The sequence below is a fragment of the Hetaerina americana genome, unplaced genomic scaffold (genome assembly GCF_022747635.1).
Source record: "Hetaerina americana unplaced genomic scaffold, ioHetAmer1.1.p SCAF_14, whole genome shotgun sequence".
In the NCBI taxonomy this organism is placed as follows: Eukaryota; Metazoa; Arthropoda; class Insecta; order Odonata; family Calopterygidae; genus Hetaerina; species Hetaerina americana.
The window spans coordinates 13,105,156-13,120,627 of record NW_027286514.1 but is presented as its reverse complement, the minus strand read 5'-3'; the positions used below and the strand labels follow the sequence as shown (position 1 = coordinate 13,120,627).

The 15,472-nt window shown below is 39.5% G+C and overlaps 1 protein-coding gene across 1 annotated transcript in view; it reads left to right on the top strand.

The window, feature by feature from the left end:
- The first annotated feature begins 122 nt into the window (after nucleotides 1-122).
- The window catches only part of Gel (Gelsolin), a 52,168-nt gene continuing 36,818 nt past the window's right edge, over nucleotides 123-15,472 (top strand). The window contains exons 1-2 of the mRNA XM_071583535.1: nucleotides 123-244; nucleotides 530-775. Coding sequence (XP_071439636.1) covers nucleotides 242-244; nucleotides 530-775 — 249 coding nt within the window. The 5' untranslated portion in view covers nucleotides 123-241. The remainder of the gene's footprint in view (nucleotides 245-529; nucleotides 776-15,472) is intronic.

Sequence of the window (15,472 nt, the reverse complement as noted above, 5' to 3'; positions counted from 1 at the left end):
TAGGCGATTCTCAGTTGTTTTATTCGGAATCCCTGCCTTGCATGCAGCTCTGACAGAAGTGTTTTTGACCTTCGACTTAACGTTCTCACTCACGCACTGTTGGAAAGGTTATCATTTAACCTCCTTTTTATTTTGCTCGCTTTGATTCGTAGAACCTGCGCTGATAGCTATCCAATATATATAGCTGAGACGACCTTACGAAGTTGCTACTTTAGTCGACAGTTTGGAAGAGATCTAAACTATGGTAGGCCTCGATTGTTGGATTTATTTCAAGATTTTTCCCTTGCTCACTAAAGCATTAATTCACATCAATTCAGTTTAATTTATTAAACATGCTCTTTGTGTTGTTTTACTGGTATATATGCTCTTGTGAATATATAGAACTTCAATCATATTTGCTCACCTTCATATTGAGTGATTATTTTAAATATACGGCATAAAAATATTAATTATCTATAGGCTTAATTATTTCAATAATTTGATTCCTTCCGCATATTTCAAACCCTTCTTCTAACTGTTGTCGTTTTAGAGAGGATTTGATATAGCCGCCTCTGGTGGTATCATGACGTCAACACAAGCCACGCCCCTTAATCGGTGGCAACCGACGAGCGACGCCGCAGAAACGTCAGACACCTGTGCGAGAAAGCACGGGAAGCACTGCTTGATTCTATCTGTCCTCGCGTTGTGTTTGCTGTGCATCCAATCGACTATTGCCATGCATCCCTCCTTTCAAAACGCAGGGAGAACCCCTGGTCTCGAGATTTGGAGAGTCGAGGTAAGCAAACAATTCACTCGTATAATTGTAATATTATGTAAATGAGTTTGGATCATAAGTTTGCGTGCCTACCAGGACCGGATATAGTGGTGGTTTAGAGGGCAACAAAACATTAGATTGAAATTAAATGCTTTTGTCGGGTTCTTCCTAGGAGACAACCATCAAGCGGCGTTATAGTCGCGCCTAGCCGATAATTTAAGTGAAACTTTAAGTTGGTCGTTTCTCGAAGTTTTGTCAAGCTTTTTCTTAATTACTACCTTTAATTTGAAAAAAGTTTTCAGCAAAAAAACTTTTTCACGATTATTGAAGAATGAAAAGGTGTTAGTGCTTTAGTACCTCTCTGTCGAACTTTACCATTGTATAGCAGGACCAGTTCCAGCATATCACTCGAATTGGATTATTTTTACTTGTCTTCACGTACAATGCTTTAAGGGACTGTAAAAAATAAAATAATCCTTAGTTTGTAGCCAGATAACGTGGGTTAATTCATAAACAATAATTATACGCCGTACTAATTCTCCAAAATAAAATGATCCTTAGTTTGTAGCCAGATAACGTGGGTTAATTGATAAACAATAATTATACGTCGTACTAATTCTCCAACTATTTTTTATTAACCGCCCTGATTCATTTTAAATTTACCGTTAATTAATAATTCGCTGAATGATGCATGTCATTTTTTTACTTCATAAGAATTCTCGTATTTAGCCTCTACTTATGGATCAGTTCACGTGGCTCACCATTATTTTTTGATGAGACCAGTTTGCCAACTTTTTCGACGTTAAGGGCAATTTTATTGGCGTCTCACGGGAAACAATTTGAACGATACGGTGAAGAATTGCCAAAGAGAACTGCTACATTATAAGCAGTTTCCGCGATGTGAACGGAATCAGGCGGAAACTTGCAGAGGTGTTTATTTTGGGTCTTTTATCTTCAGTCTATTGAGCGTGCATCATTTTTACGCCGAAAGAACTTTAAAAATAGGCTTTGAGAAAGGGCGTTTTGGCGGATGTTCAAAATGCAAATGGTCGATTGAAGTTGAGGCGTACGTCGAATTGCAGTCGAGTTATTTTAGTCTATTACATCGCACAAATGTTTAATTAAAAAATGAAAAGCTCTTACCAATCAACTAAATTTGTGTGCACATGTACTGCAGTTCTTTGCGAAATTGCTTGATATTGGATTAAGATATACCGGACAGTCGGAATAGGGGGAAGTTTCTCACGAAATCGGATTAGCCAAATTCCAGCAGTGGATTTTTGCTATTTCTGTGATGACTCCACAAAACCCCTTTCCAAACCTGAATTCTCCCAGCGTTCCTGATGATAAATACAGGGAGTGCTTTAATCCGCTTCTGCGCTCAGCCTGAAACTCGATGCCTTCTTTCTCAATGCTCGCTATCAAATAGTTTTTTTTAAAGATACTATGTAGTACGAGGTACATAATTCTCGAAACTCCTATGCGTTGCTAATGCGGTATTTACTGAAAAATTTCGGGACCGTGTGATCTTACCAGAATTTTGTATTTCTGTTAATAACGTGTCCTCTAAATTACTAATTAAATCATACCTGATTATGAAGCAGGTGCATCCTATTCAGAAAACCTTATATTTAAGATGTCGGAACTCGGGAAATCGTTAACCAACTTGATGCTTTTGGTAACAATGGAACTTGGAGTGTAAATTGGGCGACGGATCTTCGGTTATGAAATGACTTAGACTTAATAACTGATAGAATATCATTACGTTTACCTTATAGTATTTAAAAAAGAATATGAACTTTGAGAAAGGTTTTTGAGCAATAGACAGGGACTTGAGAGGTAAACCAATCTGAATGCTGCTTATGAATTATCTTTTTGACAAAAATTATTGGTCGATCAGCCCCTTTTCCATTTTTCCTGTAGCACTGGACATTGTATTCTTTGCATTCGAAACAAGGGGTGTGTTTAGCTTAGTAGGGAGGGCGTTCGCCTACCGGCTGGAGGGGACAGGTTCAAGTTTCGTTTGCGCCTTTGGGCATCTCTATCTTTCGTTTTACTTTTCAAATACTGTCTTAGGTCTCCCTGAGAAACAGCTGGCATCGAAGTGAAAAGAACTGCTTCTGTTCGCTGACCATACTCACCTATCTGTTGCTATGCTCACTCATCGAAAACAAACCTTAAAATAAATTTATGAAATTCGGTTTTATAAAATGGTAATAATTTGAGTGCGCGGAATACGTTCACTAATCGATTGTCAAGGATGATGTTTTTTGAGGAAAGGAACAATTGAGTTTTCATTTATCCCGTGTATACGGAATTGTACTTCATTCTTTGACGAAAATTCTAGCCCATTCAATATCATGGTCAACATTTTCATGTTCTCAAATCGGTACTAGCTGATTTTTAACATTTTCCATTTTATGATTATTTTTATAAATATAAGTAAACTCTGTTCTCTTAAGGAGTTTAGCGGAAGGGATGTGATTTGTAAAAGTCTATTGGTAATTTTAACAAAGAATTTTGGCGTACCTTTAATAACAAATGGTAACAATTTGTTAAGGAGTTCAAGTAAGTGCAGTGGTTCGCCACGATGAATTTTACTGCCTTTTTCATGTTATTTCCGTTTATTGTCGCCAGTATTTGGATACGCTCTATGCATATTTTTAAGCTCCTCTTCTGAAATTCTTCATAGAATCGTTCCCATAAATTTTCACGGGTCATACCATTCTTTGATAATGAAAATGAGGGGAAGCTGGCCAGTCCATAAATAATGAATGGAGCATCGCCCATCCGCCAAGTGCGGGTCCCTTGGACCCGCACTTGGCGGACCCCAAGAGGCCCAGTTGGTTGCTTTTATTAATTGATATTCATAGTCTACTCACTTAAATGTGCAGTCAGAGAAACCCAGAAATATTTTTTCATTAACTTTAGTGGCGCGGAGCAAAAATATATCGGGACCAATGCTTGATAATGTTTAACAAATTACAACAAAAATAAAATCGAAGGAAAATGTTTAAAAAGCACTCTCCCCGCTGAAAATTTTCAGCTTAATGCAGTTGTACTTTGTCGATCTTCAACTCCGATCAATTATCCATATATATTTATTTCCCTACTCGCCCAAGATGTTTTCAACTACTTATCTCCTTCAACTGAGACTTCACTCAAAGCAGATAGTCTAATTTGTATTCAATCCGTTTTCTAAGTAGCCGGTATTCCTAGAAAAGGTTAGTCTAGCGTCGTTTCAAATTGTCCGAGAGACGCCTTCTATAACGTGAGCCAACTCATTCAATCACTTACTTGTTTCCCCTGCTTTTAACTCGTCAACCGAATTTTATTCGCTAGAACCAACTCACGCTCGACTCTTAGCACGCCATTCGTGGAGAACTTAAAATAACTCGGTTCCACGAGATCACGTCTTAGGTCAATCTTTTATTCAATCGAAATGTTTGGTATTCAAACCAAAAAAATACTCGGTCAGAACTGTGTGCTGCCGTGGTGAAGGGTCATTTCAGTTATGCCGGAAGATTTTTAGCGTTGTCATTAGTTCGCCGTATCATAAGTTAACGTATTTTATTACGCCTATGATGCAAATGCTGTGAGGAGATTTTACGTATAAGTAAGCTAAATCGCGTTCACTTCGATACAGTATGAGACGACTCGATACGTGCGAGGCCATGTTAAAGTTCTGCTTAATTGAATGCTGGCGGTTGTAGATTACCTTAGTCACACCATGGCCATGATAAGCAAAAGATTGAGCTCACCATGCACTTACACCAACTACCCTCACATTTCAGTTGTTTTTCAATGAGCCAACCAACGATGATCAATACCCGAACAAGATTCTTTAAGGTGACTCCAGCCCACCCCACTTATATTCAGCCCGAATAAAACATTATAAGCTTACGCTGTTATTCTTTGCACAGATGATGTGTTAAAGTTTACCGGCACTTGCGGGGAACTACCGTTATTACGTTCTGAATTTATTTCAGTCTAATGGATATCCACTCTTCAAATAAAAAAAAACTTTGATCAAGAAAGATTACTATTTAAGGACATTTTTATTTTCTTTCTAAATGTTTAGATTGTCACACTAGATACGACATTAATAGCGACATAATTCTTCCATAAAATCTATGCGTTTGTGAATACTTTGCCGCCTTCCTGAGGTACATCTGTGTAGCGTCTCAGTTGCTCTCTCTTACATTCTCAGCGGTTTCTTTTTGGAATTCCATCACAAATGAGGAGCAGCACGGACGGTTTCGCCCTTACAGAGGGCAGTTAACGAGGGAGGCAATATTTAGAGCATGCGTCAATATTAAATCCCATCCATCCCCACTCCCGCTGAATACCCACCAAACCCTCTCGCTCACACTTGAGTCGTAAGGCAAGTCTGGAGCCCCATGCACCCTGGTCTCGGCAACTAAAAAAGAATATTTTGCTGTTCTGACCTATGAATCTCTCGTCATTTCTCTACACGTATTGACTCGGACCTGAAGTATCGGCAACCAATTCAAATAGATGACAAAATGTAAATTCGTCCATTTTCTCCAAAACAAACTTTTTGGAGTGGGTTTTTACGGTTCTTTATTAACCAGTAAGAACTGTAGGCATAACAAAGTAGCAAAGTTGGGCGTTTTTAATTGTTTATATTGTTATATCATTGTAAAACGTGAGATGTAGAGGCCAAAGTGCTGTTTTCGGATTAATGTGAAATAAATAGACGTGGGAAGGGGGCGACCGAACATAAATCATGCAACATGCCTACATATATTACGAGTGTTACATGGTTAGCAGCTATTCCCATACCTAAACTAAGAGGACAAAAAATACGTTAAAAGAGAGCAGGCAAGCATGCAATTCAGGCACTTACTACCGGTTAGTATTCTACGAATTCCGAACGGACAACTCCCAAATACAATAGGCTTTATGTAACTTCACCTACACCACCTGGCTGAAGGCCACACGGCGGGGGACGTTAGAATGCCAGATTTGAATTTATATAGTGTATTTACTGATATAGCATTCTGTGGTATTTGAATCTTGTATACCCCTTTTTTCGAAAGCGTGTACCTATTATTTTCTTAAGTGTGCCCCCTTTGATTGTTTTCGCGAATAGTGCGCGGGAAAAAAGAATACTTGAATCTATCAGTTCGACAATATAATTTTATGGCAATTTTGTTCAATTTTGTGGCAATGGTCGGCCCTTCAAATGCAATTAGGGGGCCTAATTATATCTCCAATGTCGGATGCGAAACCACACGCTTTATATCTTTGTAGTAAGTTTAATATAGCCCTAAGTCTTCGCATATCTCAAGGTTCCCACCCCAGATTCTGTATTAAACGTGTGGTGCTTTGTGTCCTTTGGTAAGAGTTTAAACGAGCCCATTGGCTTTTCTCTGGACCCTATTTAATTCTGTAATAAAGGTTTTTTTTTTAAATAATCCCAAAAGCTCGCTGCATACTCAACGTGAGGCCTCACTAAAGATAAATAGCACGTTTCCATCACTTTTTCGTCACTTCACCTTCCGACTATACGTTTGACGAATGCCAGCCTTTTTTGGCGCCCCTCCTCAAGTCGTGCGTATGTGTTTTCCCCAAAAATGATCCTATGCAATGGTGACCCCTAAGTATTTTACTTTATCCACGGCACTCATACGAAGACCTCCGAACGTGTAAGTTGGTAAAGTTTAGTTGTGATTTCTATTGTTTAAGAAATGCATGACGGTACATTTTTTCGTATTTACTTAATTCAAGCCCCCATTCTTCGCACCAATTTTGAATCGGAATATTGTTTGAATGAGAATTGGTTGAATACTATATTAGCCCAACATTTATCTATGAATGTGCTGTTTCTGACTATTTTGTTCGTAGTTGAAGCTCATCCTTGTTCCAAATGAACGTCCAAGCGTAAGCTCATTCGAGAGAACCAAGAGGTCGCATTTATTAGCTTATAATCGCAATGATTGAGGGGCATCACAAAACGGGAAGTTTCATCTGCATTCTTATCACGAATCTCCAAAAATTATTTTTGCATCGTCACAATTACTGTATTTTTAATTAATGTTTTTTGACTTTTTTACTTTGCAACAATGTCAACAATTGTTCATGTTTAAACCACTCAAAAATAAAATTTTATTGATGTCGAACGCGTCATGTCGAATTGCCGATACTACAGCTTAATGCTTCTAAAAACACTCAAGACGCGTGGATTATATGAAGCACGAGAATAGTAAATAAAATCCCACGCCTCATATCGGGAGGAGAACCAATCCTTTCATCCGTGCAGCCTTGAGAACATTTCGCCCAGTTAATTGACGAAGAGGTTGCAATGAAACGCTTTTCAGAGTCTGGGGCGGTATCCCTTCGACCGAGACCAAAGTGACTCACGAGAGTCGACGATGCCTATTTTCTCGGAACGAGAAACTGGTTCTCTTGCCACTCGTTGAGTCACCTCGTTTCGAAGGGCAGAATTTAGTGATTTCGCCTCCCTATTTCCCGATGTTGTAACGGTGGATCTCCACGAGCGACGCATACAATACTTAAAATACCCTCGATAGCTCCGATTTGGGAATTTATTTCCGTTAATCTGCTGCTAATAATCCAGGAAGTTCTTCAGAAGCGAGATTCCACCGCATTCTGAGCGAGGAAAACCATAGCGAGGCAAACGAATGACGATGTGAAGTTATTCTAAGGCCCCTCAGGTGGGACTTCGTCGTTGATCGTTCGAGAATGCTATTCGAGAAATGTTAATCACAGGAGGAAGTTAAGATAGTATATTTTTCATGCGGTGCACGACGTAAGTGATTCGCTTCTGAAGCTCGTTCGGGTCATAACGGAAACAATGACAAAGCGGCCGAACCCGAATGATGAATCCATCACATATCTATTAGCACAGAAGCGTCAAGGGAGAAGTCACATGAGTTTCCATCGAAGGCAACGCCTTTCAGGTCACGGATGGAAGAAAATGCGGGCGGGAGGTAATTTAGAAAATTGCCACCCATGACGCAACAACTTCCGCTCCACCCGACACAAAGGTGATCTAAGGGAGACTAGAGTCATCGCTTTCCTCGCGGTGACCTTTGGCAAAGGAGAACGAAAAGTGAAAAGGCTTTTTAGCAGGGGAATGGGTCACGCAGTCTGATTTTTTTCTCACGGGCAGTTTTCTTGGTGCGGTGGGGAATTCCTAGCGTCGCTCCTCGTGGACCTCGGCAAGGTCATTCGCCGCTCACGCTCGCGTGGGTCGCCACAGGAACCGAATTTCCTGCTTCACCCGGGAACTCGCAAGGAAAGAGTGGCTTAATGTTCCAGAGAGCAAAGAGATCGTTTGAACGGGCAAAGGGAGGCATTGCATGTTTACACTCCATGGATATTTTTTATTTAGAATGACCCGAGAATGAATCATTTAGAAGGTCCACATAGTAGTTCTTGTAGAAAACACTCAGCTGAGACAAAAAGTAAGACGAGGCGGATCTCCTTCTGTGGAGCGACGGCGCAGCTTCTATTCGTGGGTGTATGCGCCGTAAAATTTGAGCCGGCTTATCTCGCTTTTTAAGGATCCGCCAGTGTTTGAAAGTCTATATATTATATGGGTGTGGATTCTGTGCGATAGGCGGCTCGTTTCATGGATATGTTTTACTAGCAAGGCGGCCCTGCCTGACGTACATATTTCATATTTCGGTCGGCGTCGTCCGAAAGAGTTAATGACTGCGAAAGGAATTATTTGCATTATTAGGGTCTTCGGTGGTGCCCAAATATTGTAATAGAACCATGCACGTCCAACAGATCCAACAGTCCGTGGAAAAGTAATATACTTGTTGGGCAATAAAAATACTTCCATTCATCAATAATTCAGTCATTTATGTCTTTAATTCCATGCTCACTTAATCAAAATCTGTTAGCCTTTTTCGTCTTGAATCCCCAAAATAAATTAACTCCAACTCTCATTGGCAAAGTTGTGTCTACTAGGCGTACCTGATTAATGGCAGTAATTAATGAGAATCGTAAAATAGCAAATACTAAATGAATTTTACGGGCCGCATTCAGCGACTTTTAGAGTCTGATTAGGCCCGCGGCCCGTTGTTTGAGTTGCCCAGTCTTATGGCTAATCAGCTCTGGCAAATTCATAAAGTGAAGAGTATTAACTTTCTTCTGTAAGAGACTTGATTCCAATCTGTCGACCTTAATATGAACTTCCATTTCAAATTTATTTTTCTGGCGGAACGAAAGCGTATAAAGAGTTCTCGAGACGGACAGGAATCTGGAACCGCCAGTTCCGAATTTAGCTCAAAAAACCAAGTTAAGGCTTGCTACTTCAAACAGAGACATTCTATTCGGGGAAACTTGAGATAAATTGCTTTAGAACCCCTTGATGTCTTCCGTCCCAAATCCCCGCATTTTCTACGACAGAAGAAAAAGAATCTCCGCTACGTAGTGTGAATCCAGCTCCAAGAATATTTTAATAGCGTAAATTTTGCGTTCATAGAAGTTATTTTTTTCAAATTATCGCTATCATTCCACGTGATATTTAGTAAATGACTCTAAACATCCTTACCGTTTGAAAATTCCCGAAAAGTAAAATGTCTGAAAAAAATTTTGTCCATATCAGAATGATCATGAAATGTTAGCACGTATCATACCGACCCAATGACCAGGAGGGATTTTTTCCTAACAGCTCACTACCAAGTCCATATTTTCATCCGTGAATTGAAAAAATATTCTGATGACCGTTTGGGAGTCCTGTAGGCCCATGCTACAAACTTCCCACCAATGAAAATATTCTCCGAGCCCCATCGATCCTATCGTGGCGAGTTTTCCCGTGGAAACGCTATGCTCCATTCCTCAAGAAGATATGATCTGGGATAATTTAGTTATGAAAAAATCTGGAACCGAGGATCGACCTGTGAAATGGTGGACGGCAAAATTGGAGTTACGCACAGCCCATTAATATTCGCCGTTCGCCGGATAGGGCGTCCTTGTAGTGGAGAGTATATAAAATGCACCATACAAAGTCGCACTGGGTGGCCACATATCTGAAGGATCGTAGTAACCTGGAAAAGTCTGAGATTATTTTGGCATGAGGCACAGAAAATTGATGGAATGTAGGTAAAAACCACACGTCGCTTTTAACCTCTTCGGTAAAATGAATATGCTGCATCGAGTGCCTTCGTGTCGGACGCGATTGGACGAACCATTTCATAGTGCCAAAACTCACCTTTCAATCACTGACAGCTCATTCATCTTCAGACCTCCATCAGCCTCTCATGCTATTTGGAAACCTATGCTCACTTGGATCATTTCCACGCAACCCTTATCTGCAGAACTCATCCCTCTCAATATATTCTCAATTACTCCTCCTTGCCTTGAACCTTTGAGTCATTGAATTCCTCCAGTCTGTTGCATTCAAATTGAAATTTGTTTCATGCGTGTTGTTTTGTTTGTAATATTTTATGGTTTCATATATGTATTTTTTGTAAGTTATCCATTGTAATTTGCTTTGTACTATTTTTTGATCAACTAATTCAATAGCTAAATATATGGTGTTTTATAAAGGATGACTGAGGAAAAAAAATTTGAGCCGATTTTCGAGTTCGTCCCGATAAATTAAACGAAATGAACGAATCAATTCGAAGACTGATTTGCCTGCTGGTTTCTTGCCATCATCAGGTGGTCATGCATGCCTCAACGTATTCATACTCGACGACAAGTTGCTTTATAGTGGTGCAAATAAAAAACATTTTAGTTAATAAGTTTTTAATATTTTGTGAATGCCTTTGAATCCATTGTTTTGCCTTTCATTTCCTTATTGAGGCTTTGCTAAGGTATTTGAAGTCATTTAATTTAAACAGATTGACTAATTCGGGCGGGACGTTTGATCCTCCCCTTTGGCATGCGGGTATGATTGTCTATAGAAAATAATCATTACCGATATAACTTTAACTGAGCAGTTCATGTACCGTTAACTTTAGTTTAATAGTAAGTTTGGAAATGGTTCTCTCTTGATACAGAAAAGGAAATATAATACTTCTTTCCAAAGTTATTGAATGCATACGTATTTTAGACTACAAGTGTTTAAAAATATTTGTCAAACTAACCTTTTGGTTTGAAAAAAGTGTGGTGGAAAATATGTGGTACTTTTAAATTATTTAGGATGGTTAATTATATTACTTAGTAGAGGTTTATTCATGGCCATTTCAACTTAAATTTTAAGAGGTGGAATGGGGAAATATTGTTCGGGTTTGAAAAACTTGAAATATTCGGAAAATGTTGAATGGAAACCTATTACGTAAAATTACTTTTGGGTGGGTTTTAGGATATCCCTATAGTTGTGTACCCTCTTATAAAGTTACGTCAACAGCACTGGATGATTACTGTGAGAATGGGAAGGGTCGGGTATCCATGTTCTTTTACCGTAGTGGGAAAGTACGAGTAGTTTAGTTTCATGCCGCAATGGGCAGGTAGTTCTTTACATTTTGTGTACGTAGTCATGAGAAAAACGACTAGCATTTTAACAAACGTGCAGTTCCCGATGCCAGATGTCTATTCCACGTTTGTATTCGCAATGGTTGCCAAGGTTCGCGAGTTAAACCGTAATTATTTGTCGCACATATATGGAAAAATATGTCGAGGAAACTGGAAACTGACAATGTTGTGAACACTAGATATAGGTTAGCGCCTGTGATATTTGGAATAAGCTTTTTCCGAGCTAGGATGGATTCAATAATGTTGAAAGTAACTTGAAGTGGCTCAATTATTTTAATTAATAGGAGTATAATAAAATTTAATTTTTATTTTTTATGATATTTTTAATCGACGAAATGGAGTCAATGAGACTTTTTGACATTTTGGATTCCTGGGCAATGGTTGGGGGATGGGAATCAAGCCGGCCAGCGATTTTTGCGACTTGCTGGCGATGTAATATCACACCAAGAAAAGAAAAATAGCGAACGGAGGGCGAATGAATTTGAATGTCTCTCAGACGATGGTTTATAAGTTGTTGCCTTAACTGGAATTTCTCGGAATGCAAGGGTTGATTTTCTAAATATAGCGCAGGGGCTTCAATTTTCCCTTTTTTGATCTCCAGAACGACGTTTGCTGGTGACTACCCACCATCTGCTGGACTACTCGTGCATAAAAAAACTTCGAAAGTTGGACACGCTGATGCTTCAAACGCTCTAATTCCTTTTTTCAACCCGGACTAAGACAGAAGAGTGGGGCCTTCGAATCAGTCTCGTGAAAGAAATACGTAATGACATGAATTAAGTTTGAGTTACATAAGGATGAAATCAAATCAAAGGAAACCTTTCTATATTTAGCTGATTAAAGTTTAGTTATATATGTATTGACTTTGCTATTTGCTGCTAGTTTCCGATTGTGTGCACAACCAACTACTTAAAAGGTGAGCTAAATTATCATGTGTATTATTATCCATGATATCCCACGCAGCTAAAGTTGTTCTCAGGATCATAAACAAAAGGATAGAGAGTAGGGCAAATGATTACTTAGGGGATGATCAGTTTGGGTTTAGGAAGGGGAGAGGGACGCGTGATGCCATTGCAGTAATGAGATTATTAATCGAGAGGAATATAGAACACAACCAGGAGGTATTTGCCTGTTTCGTAGATTTCGAAAAAGCGTTTGACAGAGTGAATTGGGAAAAACTAATGAGTATATTGCAGAAAATAGGAATAGATTGGAGGGAAAGGAGGCTAATCCGCAACCTGTACATGTCTCAGACTGCTCAGGTGCGGGTGGGAAACGGGGAGTCAGGATGGGCAGTGTTAGGAAGGGGTGTAAGGCTATCCATAGTAACATTTTTGTGCAGGTATATGCAGAAAATCTGTACCCAGGGCGTGACGAAACACATACTGTGGGTTTCTCCACAATAGTAGGAGCGGGAGGTTACCTACGAGCCATTTGATTGACGCGGAGGGGATGACTAGAGAGGGGAAATTTCCTTCGCTTGGCGAGAAGGGAAGTGTGTGTTGCCATCGAGGAACCATCCGGAGGGACATATACGTCCAAGGACTGTTTCTGCCACAATTGGAGGGAAAGGAATCAGCTGGAAGACGCCGCCTTCTTTTCGTCACCACTCCTGCCGATGAACCGTTTCGGAACACCCCAGTCATCGGTCCGTATTGGGAAACTCAATTCGATAACTTGAGCGTCGTTAGTCCCACCTTGAAAGTTACGTTTTCGAATTAGCTACACCGATTGACTGTGATGAAGAATTGGGACATTTTCGGGACAGAATGTGTTGCTGTTTAGTACTGAATACCACAATAGAAGGAAATAAATGAGGGAACGAACCACAAGCAATATGTAAATTGTTGCGTACCGATCCACTTGGATTTATGAGCTTCGATGGTACTGATACCGTTAATGAACGGTTACTTTTAATCGTAATAGATGGTCACTACTGAATAATTAAATCTCTCACCAACTACCATGACGTATTGACAAATGCAAATCAATTTCCAGAAGATAGTTCACATTAGTATGGAATTTATTCTGAGTCTTCGGGTAAAAAAGCAGTTTAAAGGCTGCCCAAAGAGTCGGAAACACTGAAAAATAACCCCGAGCTCTTTGAATTGAAAGTATTTTTTCTCATTTCTATTTCGGTATCAGGAACCGGGGTGACCTGGGCAAAATCTAAGATGCCCTCCTCCCCTCAATGTAACATGTCACAAGTGGTGATCACCCTCTCCGACTTCGTATGGCCATCACACCAACAGTAAGGGATAGGAAGTTGTCATAGGTTCTTTTCGTCCGAGCAAAGATCTAAGGTCTCATTCTCTATTTTGCGCGCTTCAGAGGGTCATGGGGGAAGTTCATAGTTATCATTTTATCTAGGCGCATTGGGAATCTCTAGGTACTATAAGCAATTCTTTTTTGTTCGGGGACGGCGAGGTATTTGTCGTTACATGAACAGTCACAAAAATGTGTTAGAATTGCGCACATAATTGAAACACTAAAAGTCCATATTTAGCCTACATTACTATTTAAAATAAATATAGTTGACATTAGAAATAAGACATAGGGAATATTTACTTCTGTTAGACTAAGATTAGATCTCGTAAATGAATAAACCACAATGCTGAACATGGGCGGCACAAGCTGATAGGAAATACATCATTCTCTCGATAGAAGGATATAATGGCCTCAGTGCATTAAGAAAAGTCAGCATCGTTAAAATATAAAAAAAATCATGACTGTACTAGCCAAAATTTTCACATCGACATTTGACATGATGGCAACCAGAACGATCGCTGAATGGGAACACAAATATGGTATTTGGGAGACAGATTACCTCCCGTGTGCATCAACTGTGCCCAAATTTTGCTTGGGACTGGCAGATGACCGAGCGGCGCTTGCGACTGACCGCGCAAAAACCCCAGTCATCGCGATCTCATCCTCCTCTCAGACACCTTAATTCGATGCAGTCTGTTACGGCACGGGCCGAAGGTCACCAGTCTGGAACTCGTGGCTCTCGAAGTTCTTCTTTTCCTTGTTCGCCGAAGGCCAGCTCACCCAACTGTGGCAACTTAAAAGACAATTTTCTGGAGTCACCACCAAGAGAATTTTCTTTAAGACGCACTGCAGGACGCATTCTATTTCGTCGAGGTTTGAATGATAATTATTATATTGTGGAACATTTGTCATTATTTCGGCTGCACTACCGTGTTAATTGTTTTAAAGTAAATTCAAATTACGTTTATTTATTTACTCGCATTGTGATAACTTGTTGACGGTTAAATACATAAATATATATAAACTGAAAAATTACAAGTTTATCTTTTCCATAGTCAAAACTAAGTTGGAGCTAAAGAGAACATCAACTGTTTTTGGCAATATATAATTAATCCTATTCGATCATGAAACTAAGCAATTAAAATTTGAAAAAATGTACTTTAACTATATTATCCGTCATGACGACATGGCAATAATAAATTTGCTTTTTGTATTTAAGCATTGCTAACTCATCAAAGCAAAGTTATCTCGTACTTATTTTTATTTTAAATCTCGCAAAGTTAGTTTTAATTTATTTTGGGTGTAGTTAAATGTAATTTTGTACGTGGAATAAATAATAGTTCATGGAACCCTTCACCACGACTTGTGGAGAGATACCAATGAATCTCAATTGAAGTATAGGCGATATGATAGCGCCGAAATACCTTGGTGACCATGCGCTTTAGTTTGATTGAGTCACTAAATTACATTTGGTTAATTTTTCTTCCTAGTAGTACTAGCAGTTTTGAGGGGAGGCGACCGACAGCTGAGTTCATTTGCGCCATTAGGGATGGACAGGAAAGGATGAAGGGTGGAGAGAAACCCGGCGTCGGCATTAGCTTACTCTTAACGAAAGGCGCCAAGGGGTCCGCAGCTTAACGTCCCATCCGACGGACAGCGTACTCACTCAAAGTGCCCTTCACAAATTAAATCAAGTAGGGATCGAAATATTCAACACCGCTGGGATTTGAACCCAGGCCCTCTGGGTGGAAAGCCAGTGCGATAGCCACCTCACCATCTCAATCCCCTTTTTCTCTCTTCCAAATGCGTCAAAGTGGAACATATATTGGTACTTAAATTGTTTTATAAAGTTCCTCGTTATATTTTGACTTCATTAATCAATAGAAAGAATGTAGGTATCTCAATAGTTTCAGCCTCAACTTTGTGGAAGTTTATTTTAATAAATGAAAAAGAAAAACTTTGCTCCAATCC